The 17,194-nt window shown below is 38.8% G+C and overlaps 3 protein-coding genes and 3 non-coding genes across 6 annotated transcripts; all 6 read right to left on the minus strand.

Moving 5' to 3' along the window:
- Positions 1–466: 466 nt before the first annotated feature.
- Positions 467–6,265, minus strand: LOC117388484 (somatomedin-B and thrombospondin type-1 domain-containing protein). The gene is made up of 5 exons (XM_033986032.2): positions 5,863–6,265; positions 3,713–3,907; positions 3,066–3,144; positions 2,035–2,211; positions 467–693 (listed from the first exon to the last, which is right to left on the minus strand). The coding sequence occupies exons 1-5, from the start codon at positions 6,077–6,079 to the stop codon at positions 576–578; spliced, it is 786 nt and encodes a 261-aa protein (XP_033841923.1). The 5' UTR covers positions 6,080–6,265; the 3' UTR covers positions 467–575.
- A 3,903-nt stretch (positions 6,266–10,168) lies between these two features.
- Positions 10,169–13,288, minus strand: si:ch211-171b20.3 (uncharacterized). The gene is made up of 7 exons (XM_033986031.2): positions 12,876–13,288; positions 12,693–12,738; positions 12,431–12,525; positions 11,982–12,120; positions 11,774–11,881; positions 11,644–11,699; positions 10,169–11,180 (listed from the first exon to the last, which is right to left on the minus strand). Exons 1-7 carry the CDS (start codon positions 13,087–13,089, stop codon positions 11,041–11,043), a joined length of 798 nt encoding a protein of 265 aa, XP_033841922.1. The 5' UTR covers positions 13,090–13,288; the 3' UTR covers positions 10,169–11,040.
- A 374-nt stretch (positions 13,289–13,662) lies between these two features.
- Positions 13,663–16,358, minus strand: rpl7 (ribosomal protein L7). The gene is made up of 7 exons (XM_033986034.2): positions 16,251–16,358; positions 15,691–15,790; positions 15,435–15,601; positions 15,016–15,153; positions 14,703–14,812; positions 13,921–14,137; positions 13,663–13,727 (listed from the first exon to the last, which is right to left on the minus strand). The coding sequence occupies exons 1-6, from the start codon at positions 16,262–16,264 to the stop codon at positions 13,929–13,931; spliced, it is 738 nt and encodes a 245-aa protein (XP_033841925.1). The 5' UTR covers positions 16,265–16,358; the 3' UTR covers positions 13,663–13,727; positions 13,921–13,928.
- On the minus strand, positions 13,795–13,886 carry LOC117388746 (small nucleolar SNORD12/SNORD106). Its single transcript, XR_004542848.1, has one exon. It is a non-coding gene; the product is annotated as a small nucleolar SNORD12/SNORD106 (small nucleolar RNA).
- Positions 14,549–14,638, minus strand: LOC117388750 (small nucleolar SNORD12/SNORD106). The gene has a single exon (XR_004542852.1). It is a non-coding gene; the product is annotated as a small nucleolar SNORD12/SNORD106 (small nucleolar RNA).
- On the minus strand, positions 14,887–14,974 carry LOC117388749 (small nucleolar SNORD12/SNORD106). Its single transcript, XR_004542851.1, has one exon. It is a non-coding gene; the product is annotated as a small nucleolar SNORD12/SNORD106 (small nucleolar RNA).
- Positions 16,359–17,194: the final 836 nt, after the last annotated feature.

Here is a 17,194-nt window from a genome sequence, read left to right on the forward strand (position 1 = left end):
ATCCTCATCATTAAACCGTGTTTTAAGTTTATTTATTTTGTATCATTTTGTAAGTTATAATATCACACAACTCACTGCTTATGATAAATAAATGAAATTGGAAACTGAGTAGAATATCTCTGAGTCAGGAATTAAACTCTGGGTTAGTTGAACCTGCTTTGTGAAATGGGGCCATTCACTGCATTTGTATAATTTGTATAGAGCTATCAAAGGGGTTTATTATTCCCAATTATTGCCCTTTTTTCCATTATGGTCTTTTTTTTATTTTCTTCATAGTTATTTTCTTACTGAAATTACTCTAATTCAAAACCTGGTGCACATTTTGTATTTCTTTTTATTAAAAATGTAAATTGTTAATAAAAATGCCGTTAAACTATATTTGGGTCAAAAGTGAAATCTTTTCTTATAAGTGGCAGTGGCAATACAGCATGCATATTTGAAATGTCAAAGGTCAGCAGTGACTTAATAAAAGGTAAGCTCAACTGATTTAAAATTTGCTTTCAGTTGGCCACTGCTAAAACTAATTCACTGCAATATCCTGTAAACACTCATTGGCAGTGATGTGATTGTTTAGATCAGATGAAGACAAAACTATGCTGTGGTGGACAGTTGCAATGTTTGCTCTTCTGAACCTTCTTCCATGTCCCGCTGCACTGAGGGCTGCCCAGCGCCTGCCAGTGGAGCACAGCATCTCTGCAACACAAAACCATAACATGTTATCTACAAGGGTCATTCAATAAATAAGGTGAACTTTTCGGTATAAGGACTTTTAATACAGTTAGAAGCTTACTTTTTTTTGTTTGTTTTACTTGTTTTTCACATGGATTTAATTTCTTTTGTAGATTAAAAAAACTTTGAGAGTTTTGGCGATTAACAAGAAGCATGCTTCAGGATTGAACAGCGGTCAGTTATCAAGTTTTTGGTTGCTGAAGGGTGCAAACCCGTTGAAATTCATAGGAGAATGTCAACTGTGTATGGTTCGATCACCTCAGGAGACCTCAATTCTGTAGGCCTCCCAGGCCTGCCTTCATCCTCAACACTGCTCCGTCCTTCTTTAAACAGTGTAGCCACTTGTAGACATTTTTCTGGCTGAAACATGTGGCACCATACACAGTTGACATTCTCCTATGAATTCCAACGGGTTTGCACCTTCAGCAACCAAAAACTTCATAACTGACCGCTGTTCAATTCTGGAGCATGCTTCTTGGTTGGCCATCTTTGTTAATCGCCAAAACTCTCAAAGTTTTTTTTTTAAATCTGTGAAAGAAATTAAATCCATGTGAAAAACAAGTAAAAAACAAAAAAAAGTAAGCTTTTAACTATATTAAAAGTCCTTATACCGAAAAATTCACCTTATTTATTGATTGACCCACGTATTTCATAGTACTGGGTGTCATGAATTAAACATAAGTTAACATAGTGATTGGTTAGATACTGCTGCAAATCTGTATTAAACATTTGAGTAACAGGGCCAAATATGCTTTAGCCACAAGGGGGCAGCAAAGTAAACAATGATATGGACCATTGTAGGCTTCATTCACATTGGATGCTAAACTCGTCACTATGGTTATATAAGTTATATTTTTGGAAAACCTGAGAGAGTATAATTAGTGAAAAAATAGATTGATATTGTAGGCCTATTGTTAATCACACTTTTTTTCCCTTACTGATCACTGTGGCTTGCCATTTTACAAACATTTCGAACCAATGAGTTTTAAATTGCTATGTTTTTTTAGTTGTATTTTTTGGTGCTTTATATTGTAATAAAACATAGCCTCAAGCTTTAAAGTTATGCTAAAATAATTTAATGTCTAGAGAAGAACACATTTTAACTTAAGACTGTGACTTACATTACTATCTCTGTAGTAGAATAGTCCAAATGAAAATCCACCAGAATTTGAATAGTTGGCTAATGTTAATAATCCATGTTGAGCCTGTGTAGTTCTTCTGGTTGAGTGGCCTATTTAAAATGTCCTATACATTGACCTTTGACCCCTCTGACAGATCCCATTTAGAGGCATCAAAACTTCATACTTGTCTGCATCCTGTCCATCTCCTTGGCACCTTGCGCTGTTGTTCCTCATTGCGGGGGGCTCACAGGCCACGCACACTCGGAAGCCCTCTGTGATGTAGCGCATCCAGTGAGTTTGGGGTCGATTCTGCAGCGAACAGTGGAGCGTCCGAGACTCCAGCATGAATTCCACACAGAAGCTACAGGGGGATGGATAGGGTAAGGTAACAACGTCATTACTGACATAGATTAGAGGGTGTACATTAAGTCTTATTGTAGAAGAATATAAAATCTATAAAAAGAAGATCACATAGCAGAACAACTATGTGTCTGGACAATGCAATGACCACCAGAGGAGAAACACGTGGTGTGTGCTGAGCAGTTAATTTAATCATGGGTGAACTTTTACTCTAGTCTACAGACATAAGTGATAATGTGATGCATTTTTTTAGGAGAACATTTTTCTCTGGAACTAAACAATGGAGTGGCTGAAGAGGCTGGTGATTCTGCTGCAGTGGTGTAAATGGGATAAAGCAGTGTAATAGCAAATAGTAGGCTACATAGGATGAAAGAGGGCAAGGAGAGGAACTACATTTATGGATGACTTTAATAACTGATTTATATCACAAATAATTCTATTATTCAAAGAAAACGAAAAGCACTTTTTTTTTTCCAAGTATCACTTGTCACTTCTAACAATAACAGATTTAATTATTGTGACTGTAACTACTTTAACTTCAGCAGTTATCTTGAGAAGTACTTCCACCTCTGATGGGTCACAGTGCCCAAACTGCCAACAGGTGCTTTATGCTCTATTCATGAGGCCGACATTATTAAATTCAGGGTTTGATTTCAAAGGCTGGTGGGCAGTCCCTCAGCATACTGTGTGTGGAGAGACATGCAGGTGAGCAAACACCTAACGACCGCATCACGCACAGATCTTTGTTCCCTCACATAGGTTTGGGTTACACTGCGCAACAGTAGTGGTGAACTTTTATTACTCCAGGGGGCGTTGTTACGAGGATTTATAATAGAGAAATTATGTGAATCTTACCCAGGGTGCAGGGGGTTTCCATAGCTGTCATGCTTGGGTCTACCCTTGGCAAACTCCATACTGGTGATAAACGCTGGACCTAGAGAGAAAAAGTTATATTTAACCATTAACAGCATTGTACAGACGTTTTGTGAAAAGACACATAAAAAAGAATATTTTTGTTATATTTTAAAACAGCCATAAAACAATATATTCCCATTTTATATTGTATTTGCACTTTTGGACTTGTACTTGATCTTTGAGTCTGAGAGCAGGTCTGAAATCAAATCTTTATAGTTGCAGAATTAGACGAGTGCCTTGGTAGAGGTCTATTGTGGTCTTGGTTACTTTATTCATTTATTTTTCTCCAACATTAGGAATAAAAACAATAATCTAACGTAACATTGAACAAGTCACAATATGTCTGAGCAGAATTAAGTCAAAAGCTTAATCTGGTCCTACTCCTTAAGATCAGTTTGTTGATTGTCAGCACATTTTGCATAAAACAATTTGTACACTATAACAAGTTACATTTTTTAATGTTAACAGAATACTAATCAGTTCTGCTTATTCTTTCTTTATTCACACAGTTTTTAAGCCCTGTATCTCTTTTCTTTTTTTTCTGTATCTTCAGACAACCACGACTTCAGAACCTGTGTCCTCCTGACCTGAGTTGGCTGCACAGGGCCTGCCCTTGTTGTCCCTGTACTGTTTGCAGCCGGCCCTCTGCTCCAGGGCGGGGCAGGGCTCTCCGCTGTTAGAGGGCTGCCTCTCTGTGTGCCGCACTCGCACTCTCATTGAGGGCTGGCACTGTTTGGCACAACCACTCCAAAAGCTCCACTCGCTCACTGCGCAGTCTTGAGCTGGTAAGACAGAATATGAATATCACAAAACACAAGAACATTTAAATGGAAGTCATAACGAAGGACTTTAACATAAAAATGTAAAAAAAAAAAACCTTAAAGGTGTACTATGTAACTTTTCTTGTTGGGGGGTCTATCACCAACATGCCTCTGTGGAGTTGTTATTGTTTTGTCTGGAATATTATATGTTATATTGATGTTATTTATCTTGCAGTTATTTAATCACTTGTGTTTTTATTTCCAAAGAAAAGTCCTTGAAGATGTGTTCTTACTGAGAGGCAAGGCAAGTTTATTTGTGTAGCACAATTCATACACAAAGTCATTCAAAGTGCTTCACAGAATAAGAAAGACATAAAAATCACAATAAAAACAAAACATAAATGATCATCATAAAATTTGCATTACAAGAGAAAAGTGCAAAAAAAAAAAAAAAGACATTCAGAGTGGGGTCACCTCTCCACAGATCTTACTTAAATGGCCTTGTCAGGCCTGTCAACAGAAATCTGGGGGCCTGGGGCAAGAAGGCTCACATGGGTGCCCCTCTAACATAAATTAATAGGCTGAGGTTCCAGTTCTGGGCTCCTAAGACCCTGGGGCCTGGGACAACAGACCCCTTTGTTATAGAAATAGCTTTAATGCCATACTGTGGAACATTCAAGGCAAAGTAATAACATTTCATTTGAGACAAGGAGGTAGTGGCTCTCCAATGGAAAAGTTACATAATGCGCCTTTAATACCCTAAACATAATATTGCCTGAAATGTGTAAATACAACAAAAGAAGACATGCTGCATATAGCACTGTAGAAATATTTCTTTTCTAACATTACATTGTCTCCAATGTCATTATTAAACATCAGGAAACAAGCTTTGTTCAATGAGCCATTGATTTAAACTTGTAGCAACAGGGCACTGAAGCCAGGCCAAAGGGGCACTCCTGTGGTGTTCGTAGCCAGAGCTTTCATAACCACACTTTGAAGTACTAATCATTACCAATGTGTAGAAAATATAGTTTTAGCTGCATTCTGCCTGTTTAATTGTTACTGTAACCATAAGAAGTGGCATTCTTTAAATATTTGGACTAATTCTATTATGTGAGTCTAAAAAACGAGGTTAGACACTGGACTGTTAAGGTATTTAGTGGTAAGATTATTCCACGACATGGCCTTGGCTGTGCACAGTTGAACATACAGAGTTTTATAGACACAATATGCTCGTTATCACAAGTCTATTTACAGACAGCAATCAGCTTTGATCTGTTGCATGGATCACAAGTCCCAGTTACCCAGATACATTCAATTCTTGCTGAACAAAATTCAACAGAAAATTACTTGCCTAATCCATCTTTATAGCAAAATATTATGTAACCTATAAATTGCAAGAATTCAAATGTAGAACGTGTTATCACCATACTAACATTTCAAAGTCTATTTCCTTTCTAAGGAAAAGTCTTGATGCTTGATACTAAAGTGATAACAAAAATACGTTTTTTCAGAAAATATAATATCATTTTTCTACTCAAACAAAATAATAGTTTATTTAATATTGTGTAATATGAGGTCTTATCTTCTCGTGTATCAAGATCATTCTAAGAATGTTTAGGAAAGCCCCAACTTTGTTTTAATGATGATGATATTCCCCAGTATGGCTATTTATTTAAGAGAGTATCTGCTTTTGATAATAATATTTTTTGGACAACCCTAATACAGAGGTATGCAGAGCCAAGTTGCTCTGCTTTCATTATTTACACAAAAAGTGTCACTCATACAAGAAAATTCTGAACATGTACTCTCCTTGTAAGCCCACCGTCACCATGGCTACAGCACTAATACACTTATCCCCCACTGTCTTTTTACACCGGACAACACATTCTTATCTATTCGGCAACTTGGTTATCTGAAACAAGAGCTTATCTATACACATGTACACACCTATAGATAATTCATTTATAACAAACCTGGGCATTCAGTGAAGTAGTCAAAGCAGCAGTCCCTGGTCTGCCCACAGCTCTCATCGCAGTAGCACGTCCCATAGACTCTATCCATCCTCCAATCAGTTGTCAGGCAATTCATATCTCTTCCCCGGCAACATTTACCTGCGCACCCTCCAAATGCAGACTGTCCCAGAGAATACAGCACAAGAAGCAGATATACTGACTCCACAGTGCTGCTCATTGTGAAAATGTTTTAAGCCTTGGCTCAAGTCATAGCCAAAAGTAGAAAAAGCAGGAATTATAGAAGCTCCTTTGTAACCTGGAATTCTTCTCTTCTGTGTGTCCTAATTGCAATTCCTGGAAAACCTTAGAGCACCATTATTCCAGCTCTCATCACAAAGTTCTTCATGTTGTACTATGCATGCTGCTCCTTCTCTCCTCCCCTCCCACTGCTGTCTGACAATGAGCACGAGGGAGGGGTCAGCTACTCCCAGATACTCCAACAATGTTTTCATCAGCTAGATTTATTAATTTTGTAACTTTTTTTTCTTCCTCAGACCACACTGGCTTTCTTGTCCGCCTTTTCCTGGCCATTCTTCGGCATCACAAATCTCTAAACATCCCCAAAGAGAAAGGCAGGAATGTGCACACTTTGGCAGGTCTCCAGACAATTGTGCCAAGGGGGCCAGTGCAAAACAGTAAGCCGCCCTTTGCTTGTTGTCACCTCCATGGGTTGCCATCTAAAATATCCCCCCCCATCTGCAAATAATGTTATACTTTATCTTATATCTTGTTGGGATTATGATTCAGTGTGTACAGTGGCATTGCTTGCATACCACAGGTGAATATTTTCAGTGTCTTTGGTACATTGGTGTCAGCTCCCTGCACTCCCTGTCTGGAGGACTTGACATTATTTGCAGACATGGGAGGAACCTAATTTACTACTCTGTACAGGAAGCTGTAAAATAATAAAATTTCAACTAAACTTAACTTCGATACCCATTTAGGGCAACAGATTTATATTAAAGGCGCACTGTGTAACTTTTCAAGGGAACGGCCCACCACCTGCTTGTTTCCAAGGAAATGTTGTAGCTATGCCTTGCCTTGACTGTTCAAGAATATAACATTAAAATAATCTATATGGAGAAAAGGTGATGGCACCAGGCTGGGTTACATTAAGAATGCATGTTTTGAAAGGAATTTCTTTGCAATAAAAAACACCTGTAATTGAATAAATTTACATAAATAAATATTAATGCCAGATTATAGAACAAACCAGGGGAACTCCAAGGAGACAAGCAGGTAGCGGACCTTCCACCAGAGAAGTTACATAATGCGCCTTTAATGTTACAGTTGGTTATTAATAATCTTTTACTATCCTACAATAGTAAAAACAACATGCATCTGGCAGCTCTTCTGTTAGATTAGTGGCAAAATGTTTTAATTAATGCAAGAAAAATCCCTCATTTTTAATTATGTCCACTAAAGTCGTTGCTACACTGACCTCTAGTGTCTGGAGTTGGTCTGGATACATCAAACCACAATTTCTCCTTTGACCCACACCTGACCTTTTTGATCAGCAGGAGATCAGCTACGTGACCAAACAACTGTCAAGTGAAACTAAAAATACTCCAGGTATTCAAAGAAAACCATGGCAGTGAATGAGATGACTGATTAAAACAACATGATTTATCTTTTGTCAAATCAAAATAATAAGATTTAGGTTTTCTTTCTAGATTCTTTGATCCATATCTGACCTCGAAATGGATCAGGTGAACCGCCACTAACAGCCTTCATCTTCGCTATGTTCATTATCAGCAGCACTGACCTCCAAGTGCTTGAGCCTGTGTATATGTAAGCTGCAACAGTTTGACCTTTGACCTGACTACACTAGTTTATATACCCGCCACATGATCATTTGGCTTTTTATTATAGCTATTGGACATGAACTGACAGATTGCTTATGGTGTTAAAAATACCCTGGCAACCTTTTATTCAGATGCGTTAGAAGAATGTGGCCAGTGTCATGTGAGGCTCATCTTATCCACTGATGCACAATGACAGTACAGTGAGTTTGCTTTGGTCTGAGGTAGTCGAAAGTAAAGATCAAATCATGTGTGTTGTACAGTTGACAGCCTCCGACCCCCAACCCCTTGCACCTGTCAGACTCAATCAGACTAATTATAACCATTTTAGGATTAATGCACTGGAAAAAACTTAACCTTTTAAGTTTTAATGACAAATAACCTTTCATATACAACACTTTGTTTTCATTTTGGCGTTTGCTGACACAGTAGACCAAGGAGGAGGCCAGACTTCAGAACTGTTAGTATGCCATTAATTAAAATGTTATGTAACGAGGCAGACAAACAGGTTTTGTTAACTTCTTTGTATACAGTTGGCGATTAGTTAAGTAAAAAGTGATGGGAATGAACTTTCAGTTGTAGAGTTACAGAAGACTTTCGTTTCTGCTTTGTGTTTACAAAGACAACACATTCCAACATGGACAGATTTAGCTAGATAGCGTCTTTCAGTATCAAAATAGAACTAGGCTATGTATAAAAAATATGATGTACGTCTGGAGTGAAACTGGTGTTGACTTGATCTCTAAAGCACAAACATTTTTCCTGTAAATACTGCTAAAGGCTTAAAAGTAGTATATAATAGCATTGCACTTTTGCTGATTTGTAGTACAATGAATCTAGCAACAAAGTGAGGAGCTCATTCTGTTGTCTAGTATAATGGACATGACCAAAAACAGAAAATATAACTAGCCAACATTTACATCATTTAAAGGTTTCTGTAATTTTCAATAAATCAACACCTTTACCTTAACCTTACAATTGTTTTAAATGTAATCAGTGGGTCTGTTTGATGTGAACAAGTTTATGATATCATATATGGAATATTTTAAAAATGTCTATCTGTCTTTAACAAGAGATTGCACTATATATTATTCAGCATGTTATATAGCTACTGAATTCCAGCAGAATCTCCAGCACAGGCCAATGTTTTGTTTGGCCCAACCAAACCTAAATATGTATAAAGAATTTTTGTATAAATTTTATTTAAACACTTTAGTTCAGACAGGTACTGCCCAAAAATATCGCCAGAGCTTATCAGCCACTGGTTTTTGTCTGTCTCTAAACAATTGATATTGACATTGGCCATGAAAAAACCTGTCGATCTCTAGTGCTGAACAGCTATTAGGGACAACTAGATTAAGTTGAACTCAGAAGTAGGCCACTGACACATATGGATAGGAGTGACATTGGAGTAGCCATTGCATGAGTAACATAAGTATCATGTCCACTGACTAATAATTAGGACATTACATGGATTGGTTTTCAAAGGAATTGGATTACAACACATGTAAGCATAATACTAGACATTATAATCTTTTGAACAAGTTGGTCTTCAGTCAATTTTGTGGCAGTGCATTTTTCTGCTTTTTCACATTGCCTGTGTTGGGAATGTAAACAGTTGGTCATCTCCATGGAAACATATGGCCCAGGTAGACGTCATTTTAATGGTTTGTTGACCAACTCTTTACTGGCTTTTGATCTTAAAAGGCTATGTAGACACTGTCCTTTCAGTGTATTTCTTACAGTGAAATATTTCAACATAACTCATATTGTGAACACCTGGATAAACAACAGTACATATACTGCACATTATAGGTCCATAAGGTCTCCATAAGAAAAAAAAAATGTATATGAATGTCTTTGTCCACAACTCTGACATTTATGACTGAGCCCACTCATTTTAAATCAGTCAGTGTGTGCATGTTTGTATGTATGTTTGAGGTGTGTGTAACTAGGAAAAAGAGAGGAGAGACTCCATTTGTAAAGTGTTTGATGGTAGTAATCTGAGTATGCCAGTGTATGTGTCTAGTTATTTCTTATGAATGACCAAGCTGTGTTAACCAAAGTGGAAATTGATATCTAGATCTTGTCTGACCTAAAAAGGAATGAAACTACAATAAATTAAAATGAGTTTTAGAGAGGAGTATCTTTAACATTGAATGTCATAAATCTCATTAATGTTAAGAGCTGTGGAAATGTTGCAGACCCCTTGATATGCTGTTTATGCACGTGGATGTCTGTGAGTCTACATCTACAGTAAATCTGCACACACACATTTCTAAGATTACACTGTCTGCAGCAGCTGTAAAAAAAAAATGGAAAGATGAAAGTTTTGAGAAAATATTTGCAAATACCTTCGCTGCAGCATGATATGTATGCCATCTTTAGTCACACAGCACAAAATGTGCATAGTTCTGTTAAGTTAAAGGTAAGAATAACAGGTAAAAAAGCCTTGATCATTCTTACTGTAGTTTATTCTATCACTTTATTTTATTTTTCCAAGACATTAATTCCATGATATTAAAATTAAATAAAATGATTAAGACAGTGTTTATTATTGGAACAACCTTACAAGAATCGTCCCATAGAAGCGCCAAAGTGCCGTCTAAGGTCATCTAGTGACGAGTTCACCTGAGTTCTGGTGAAATGATATACCGCTTGTGGGCAGCCTCTGTGCGGCGCCTGTTAAAGACACAATTGTGTACTGTTTGTTCCGAGCCATTCTGTTTCACTCCAAATAAAAAGGACAGTAAAACCTGCAGAAGAGGAGCCACAGCCAGGCTGGAGGGCTCTGCTTTCTAGGTCATCGTCACTGAAATGTACACCTCACTGAAACAAGGGAAAACAAAAACAAAATACAGGCACTACTGTTTAATAAAAAATAAATGTACTTTTTTTTATTTCAGGAAGACCTTTACCAAGGCACGATAATGGCTATGCTAAACATGCCAGACACTGGTATTATGATCTGACGCAGCAAGTTTAAATAAATTTGTTTATACATTTCAAAAGCTAAACATGTGCTGCATATCTGTAACATTTTAATAAAACAGTCAGAAATATGGCAATATCACATAAGAGCATTTAAGCTTCCTAAAAATAAATGTACTGTCATGCAGTAAGGTGTTTTGTTGTACAGTCCAACTGCCACCAGAGGGTGTCAAGAGTCCCAGAATGTGAAGATTAGCCATGTTACACAGAAAACTAAGATCATAGATGACAGAATAGCTGTCAGAGCGAGCCACTGAAAGGAGCAGGGTACTCTGGGTGTTTTATTGAGTTCAGACAGCCTTGGCACAGAGCTGGACGTGTTGACCCTCGGGTGCAGTGGTGATTGTCAGGAGGCCGGTTTGCGAGGCTTCTTCATCTTCTTCAGCCTCTCCTGTCGCACGGTCTCACATTGAAGAGATGACAGCTCTGATATACGGTGCAAGAAGGACCGAGAAGCACCAATCACGGGGTCTGCGTAGGTCTGGACTGGAACACAGAGGGAAAGCTACAGCTGAAGCAGGATGTACATTTAATAGACTAACGTACAGTTTAGCACATGAATTATACTCAAGCACTGAGGGGACTAATGTACAAAATTTGGCCCATTTCCACTGGAAATGCATCACAACCCAATGGTTTAAACATTTGTACATATATATTTGGCCAAAACTCTCAAACATTCCCTCAGATAAAAGTACAATTGCAAAAAGGCACACAGACACGATCCATGGTGCTATAAGTACTATGGCCTACTCAAAGTTTTCAGGTGGATGCCTTCCAGATTTGAAGGATTTGGCATGGCAACTGTCCTCTGTAGTTATAATATTTTGATTTAAATTGCAATATTGCTATATATTCTGAATAGAATGAAGTCCTTGAAATCAAAGGAAGGAATCACTTGCTTGAAACCCATGAATCACATTTCTTACGTACATAGATAATGACTTACTCTTTTGGTTCTCCTTAACAGTCTGCAAGTGGTAGGTTGGGTAATTTGCCTTTGACCTAATAAGATGAAAAAAGTTGAGGCTCTTACTCGGAAACAAGCAAGGATCTATCCCTCATGTAAGTATAGGTACCTGCTGAGTTTGCAGTTTCCCACGGGGAAGGTGTTTCTGCCATTGAGGACAAATGTGGAAGGAACAAGAATGGCTGGACTTGTGGTCAATTCAAACTGTTCATTGCAACTGCAAAACAAAGAGGCATTGAAAAGAGGCCTATTGAGTGGAGTTTTTAGCACATACATGTAGCATATGGTAAATTCACATTAGACTAAAGGATGCCTACTCAAGGACAAAAGGCCCGCTCTTGTGGCTGTGGGATAGCCCCTTGGACAGGTTGAGGGGGTGCAGGTTGGCTGGTCGGTGCACAGGGTAATCTTTTGGCAAAGGAGGAATCATGGATCTGGTTCTCTCTGGCCTTACACCTATTAACACATAAGGTGAGAAGCACAAGGAAAAGGGATGCTTTCACTCAAGTCAACACACTGCATCACAGCTAAATAATTAAACCCTTATTAAGCCCTGTGTCATCATCTGTGAAGTGCTGATTTGCCTTAAAAGCCCCAGGTGACAGGCCATTTTGGGCAGTATAGCGACATCTTGTGGCTGTTAATGTAAAGTACAAGTGTAATTTTACTGCATAGTTCCACTAAAATTCTCAGGACTTAAACTATATTAAGCTAATTGTTAGAGCAGGCCTGTGTACTTTGGTTATAGTAGAGGCTACATACTTACAATGAGTATCAAACAAAAAGTGTCTTCCACAGATGTTCCTCTCATGTTCCATGCTGTTGGCCTGTGGTGGGTCATCTTTGGCTAATCGAGGAGATCTAAAAATATTCAGTGTTAGAAAGGACTTTGGAGGCTTGACAGTTTGTACCGTGCGCATGATGCCCAAGCCCCACCGACCTGCAGTGAAATCTATGCTTCTACTATGCAAAAGTATTCTAATTAAAGTCACTGATTGGCTCAAAAGCAAGACATGACAGTTTCTTACCCTCCAACAATGAATGTAGTGAACAAGGACTTTTGATCTCTCGGTTCTACGACAAAAAAAAAACATTTTCGTCATTGCACATAACCTCCCCATCCACAGCTAGCAATGTGTAGTTACATTAATGCAGATGCAGGAGTCAAACCAGGTAGCGCTATGCCCTGCTGTGAAAAGGCGCTTACTCACTGCTCAAAGGCTGTATGACGGGAAACCTCTTGAGCTGAATGTTGTGTCTGACAGCTGCATGTCCTCCAGATGCGCCCATCGTCCGGAGCTCCCTGAAGGCAGCGGGATACTGAGGCACATCCGGGCCGCGCAGGCTGCAACTCGAGCCTCCCTCTGCAGCTATCAAGACCTTGGCCGTAGGAACCGCTGCCGTTTTAACCTGAAATGTCATCATGTTGGAGTTGCCATTGAAGCTAGGCCAGAGAATTTCACAGGGCGACAGCAATACGCCAACACACTACACCGATCAGAGGCTCATTAGTGCGGCTTCTTCAACGCTGGGTTTCAGATCACGGCCGTAAACCGCTACCGACTCACTACGTCTCCATGGAAACAAGTCTTCACCACCAGGACCTCGAGAGCAATGACTTCATCTTTCTATGGCAGCTTTTTTTTTTAAATGCAAAAATAAAGTGGCCTTATCACTCTAGTATATTTGAATGCAATTTTAAAAACAATAATTTGCACATATCTGGGAAAAAAAAAAAAATCACTTTGAACACCCTAAGTGCTGGACTCAAATTTGCAGCCTAAAGCATTTCGAAAAATAAAAGTATACAAATAAATCCTAAAACTAAATTTCCAAACCCAAGATGCTCAAAACCATGTCTAACTCAGTAATGAAAAGGCAGTTTGAGAAGCAGTACACCACAAATTTACTATGCATAAAACCTCATCTCATGGTCTTATTAAAAGTAAATCTATATTCAAATATTACGAGTGATTTGTTTGCTGCTTATCCAAAAATAAATAAAGACTAGACAAACAAGTGTTTTTTAGATGTTTTATTGTACAATTTGAGTCCACTGAAACCTGCAAAAAAAAGACCAAAGATTAAGTACAACTCCACAACAACCTCTTTAACAGTATAAAATGAACAACACTGGTTTCAGACAGGTTTGGCTTAGGTTAGCATAGTTTCACCATGGTCGATAAGATGGGGAAAAAAGATTATGCATCATTAACCACATTCTGAAGCAGTCTCTTCTCTCAGTATTCAGCTCACCATTTTCTCTAGTTCATCCTCCTGATCATTCTGTTGATCTGGTCCTCCCTGTTGCCAGCATCTCCTCCCTCCACAAAGTGTGTGGTCTTCTTGTTCATACCACCACGAGGAGAGGACAGTTTGAAGGGCCACAGGAAGTTGTTGGCAGGTTTGAAGTTCTTGCCAACTGTGAAGATTTCATGGATGAGGTCCTCGATACAGATGATGCCGTATTTGCCTAAAATCAAGCAAACAGTCATATACATAAAAATTTACAACCAATTCTGATTGACACATGGTAATTAAAAATGAACACAAACTACATTAAAGCCGGAGTACTTTATTTTCACACAGCAGAAGGAAAAGTAGTAACTGATTTGTCCAACTCATTCTTAATTTATGCATGATTTAGAACAGCTTTTTTCAGACAACTGTGAAACTGGTGTGAACTGCCCAAGCACAGCCAAACAGAGTGCTGCTTTCTGTACAGAGTTCACAAAAAAAAACCTAAACAAAAAAACACCATTATTAGAGACGGTGTGTACCCTTCTTTTGACACAAAGTGCTGCTTTTACAATGCACTCTTGCAGAAAAAAAAAATTTACTCAGTTACATTAAGTCTGGTACACCAGCTTCAACTATATCACGGTTTGTGGTTTCAGAATAAACTGGCTTAGTTTGTAGTTTTCTCACCAAAGTCGATAAGACGGGGAAAAAAACTGTCATCATAAACCACTTCGTTACCATCCCTGGGATAAATTGCTTCAGATAAAAACAAGCCAAGCACAAAGTCTTGTCCTTACCAAGGGCCTTCTCGATCAGTGCGTTGTCTGTGAGGGCAATGCGCTGCTTCCTCATCCTCCCATGACCACGTTTGTAGATGAGCTCACGCACAGACTTCAGGTTGGGGTACCTGGAGAAATTCATACCATGAGTTAAATGCTGTCAGTGACATTTTATGCTTCAATTGGATAATGTAGAATTTTCTGTATGGTTTCAGACAAAACTGGCTTAGTTCGAGTAATCACCATGGTCGATATGACGGGGAAAAAAGTACTACATCATTAACCACAATCCAGTGATAAGTTCACAGATTGATAGGTTTTGGTGCCTTACCCCCAGGCGATGTAGGGCTCTGCGATCCTCAGCATATTGATGGAAGCCTTGTTGAGCTTGACAAACACGCCATTGAAGATCTGGCGCAGACGTAGCAGCTGCAGGACTTTGCGGACTTTTGGGCTCACACCATTGATACTAGATAAAACAACAAGTGAGAAGTAAGCAAATCTGAACTGTTGAGGAAACAACTTTCCACATTTTAAAATCACGTGGTTTCAGAAAAGTTGGCTTAAAAGAACAATTTGTTTCACCATGGCCGATATGTCGGGGAAAGAGTATGCATCATCAACCACATTAAAACTATGTTTATATAGGTGAGCAGAACAAAATCTAAAAACGTAATGTGATGGCATAAGATTTCATCTGGCAATGCACTCGATACATCATTCAAATACATATACAGTTGCTCCCCTTACCCTCTGATCCTGATGACAAAGGCCAGTTTGGGCTCAGATGGAACATAGAAGTTTCCCACTTTACGGGCAGTGCGAGCCAAGCGGATCTCCTTTCTGTACATCTGTCTGTACTCCTTGTGGTACTTCTCAGCCCTCTTGTAGATCAACTTCCTAGTTGCTTTACGGGCCTAGTTAGATGCAAAATGATTAGGCATAAGACAATCTGACTGTTGCCATGTTGGCGCTTCATCCTATCCGTCGTTCAGCATGCCCTTACCTTTTTGTCAACGAGGACCTTCTTGATGCGCATGGCCTTCATTTTGGCAAAGGCCTTTCGCCTTTTCAAAAGGCTCTCAGGGACCGCCGGGACCTTTTTTCTGGTAAGAAACACAGCGACTTAGAAAGAAGTTCTTGCAGAAAGTAAGCTTAGCCCGTCTGTGTTGAGTGTGCCATCATGAACTCAGAAGCTAACCCGTCACTAGCCGGCTCGCGTTATGCGTCCCGGTGTTTCCAATACTACAATGAAGCTTATATACAATTCTGATCAAAGGTGGCCACTAATATACTCGCATAGCATTAATACAAGTGCAGTAAGACCTGTGACTTGTTGACATTTTAAGTACATGTTTTGCACATGAGAACCATGTTTTACTTAGAGCTATGCGACCAGTACAGCTACAGAAGCTCAGCAAACTTCTAAATTTAACGTTTATTCACAAATATTGATAGAGACCTAAAGTATGTCAATGACACCACTCGAATAGATCACAAAATAAGCTAAAAGGTTTATTTAAACACAAGATGGGCATAGATTTTATGACAGCGGTAAACACTCACTCTGTGTCCGCCATTGTGTCCACCGAGAAAGAGAAATCTTACGCTGCGCATGTGCGCGTTAAAGGTTCTGAGGACCCCACGAGTCGCCTTTCGCAATGCCTTTACATTTTATTTTTTTTAAAAGGGCAACTACAGCCATCCATGGATGGATGGATGGCAACTACAGCCAAAACTCTGGCTTTATCTTGTGAGTGAAATAAGGTATTAATTACAGTTTTTTACATGATTGTTTATAACAATATGGTTTTCCCCTTGACGTGTCCGTGTAATGTGCGCAATTAAACAGAAGAGGGAGCAACTCTCCCATAAACTAAACCTAAACCACGGGGCGCTTCCAAGCAATGGACTTTGAACCATATTATTTTTCACCTCGTTGCAAGATTGTGGAGCAGATTTAGGGACTAAATGTTACGTCTAAGTCAAAATGTAGCCTACTTTGCAAAAACTAAAACTAATTCCATCACCAGAATACACTTTCTGATATTTTATGTTATGATCAGCCTGTATGTTCTGTTACTGTAATTTTTCCTTTTCGTAATTATTGTTATTATTATTATTATTATTATTATTATTATTTTTTTTTATTTAGGACATGTTCTGGGAGCCGAATCTTTTTGTACCAAATCAGTTGGAGGGAAACAATTCAACTGATCCTAGATGTTAATGTGCGTCTGGATTTCGGCCAGCTCTCTGTGCGTAATGAGCAAACCCCGTTGAAGCACAGCCAAATGTCTGCGTAAATCTTCAGTCAAACATGATCTTATGATAGGCTACTCATGCCCAGAAACATTAATTTATGAAGCAGTTTATTTTGTGTTGCTAATTTTACTTAGATCAATAGAAACTTAGTGACTTGTTGAAAGCCGAGGGACTAGTCTGATGGCAGTCCTATATCAGATCCCCCAGTACAATCCACAGCTCCTAAAAACTATTCAATTAATTTA

The sequence above is a fragment of the Periophthalmus magnuspinnatus genome, chromosome 20 (assembly GCF_009829125.3).
Source record: "Periophthalmus magnuspinnatus isolate fPerMag1 chromosome 20, fPerMag1.2.pri, whole genome shotgun sequence".
In the NCBI taxonomy this organism is placed as follows: Eukaryota; Metazoa; Chordata; class Actinopteri; order Gobiiformes; family Gobiidae; genus Periophthalmus; species Periophthalmus magnuspinnatus.

Coding starts and splice junctions, on each gene's coding strand:
- LOC117388484 (XM_033986032.2), bottom strand. CDS start 6,079: ATGAGCAGCACTGTGGAGTCAGTATATCTGCTTCTTGTGCTGTATTCT. Junction 3,908..5,862: donor CTACTTCACTGAATGCCCAG/GTTTGTTATAAA, acceptor CTGTCTTACCAG/CTCAAGACTGCGCAGTGAGC. Junction 694..2,034: donor GATGGACAGGATGCAGACAA/GTATGAAGTTTT, acceptor TTTGTGTTGCAG/AGATGCTGTGCTCCACTGGC.
- si:ch211-171b20.3 (XM_033986031.2), bottom strand. CDS start 13,089: ATGATGACATTTCAGGTTAAAACGGCAGCGGTTCCTACGGCCAAGGTC. Junction 12,121..12,430: donor CTTTTTGTTTGATACTCATT/GTAAGTATGTAG, acceptor ATGTGTTAATAG/GTGTAAGGCCAGAGAGAACC. Junction 11,882..11,981: donor AGCGGGCCTTTTGTCCTTGA/GTAGGCATCCTT, acceptor TTTGTTTTGCAG/TTGCAATGAACAGTTTGAAT.
- rpl7 (XM_033986034.2), bottom strand. Junction 15,602..15,690: donor AGGTCCTCGTTGACAAAAAG/GTAAGGGCATGC, acceptor GCATCTAACTAG/GCCCGTAAAGCAACTAGGAA. Junction 14,138..14,702: donor ACTGATCGAGAAGGCCCTTG/GTAAGGACAAGA, acceptor GCTTGATTTTAG/GCAAATACGGCATCATCTGT.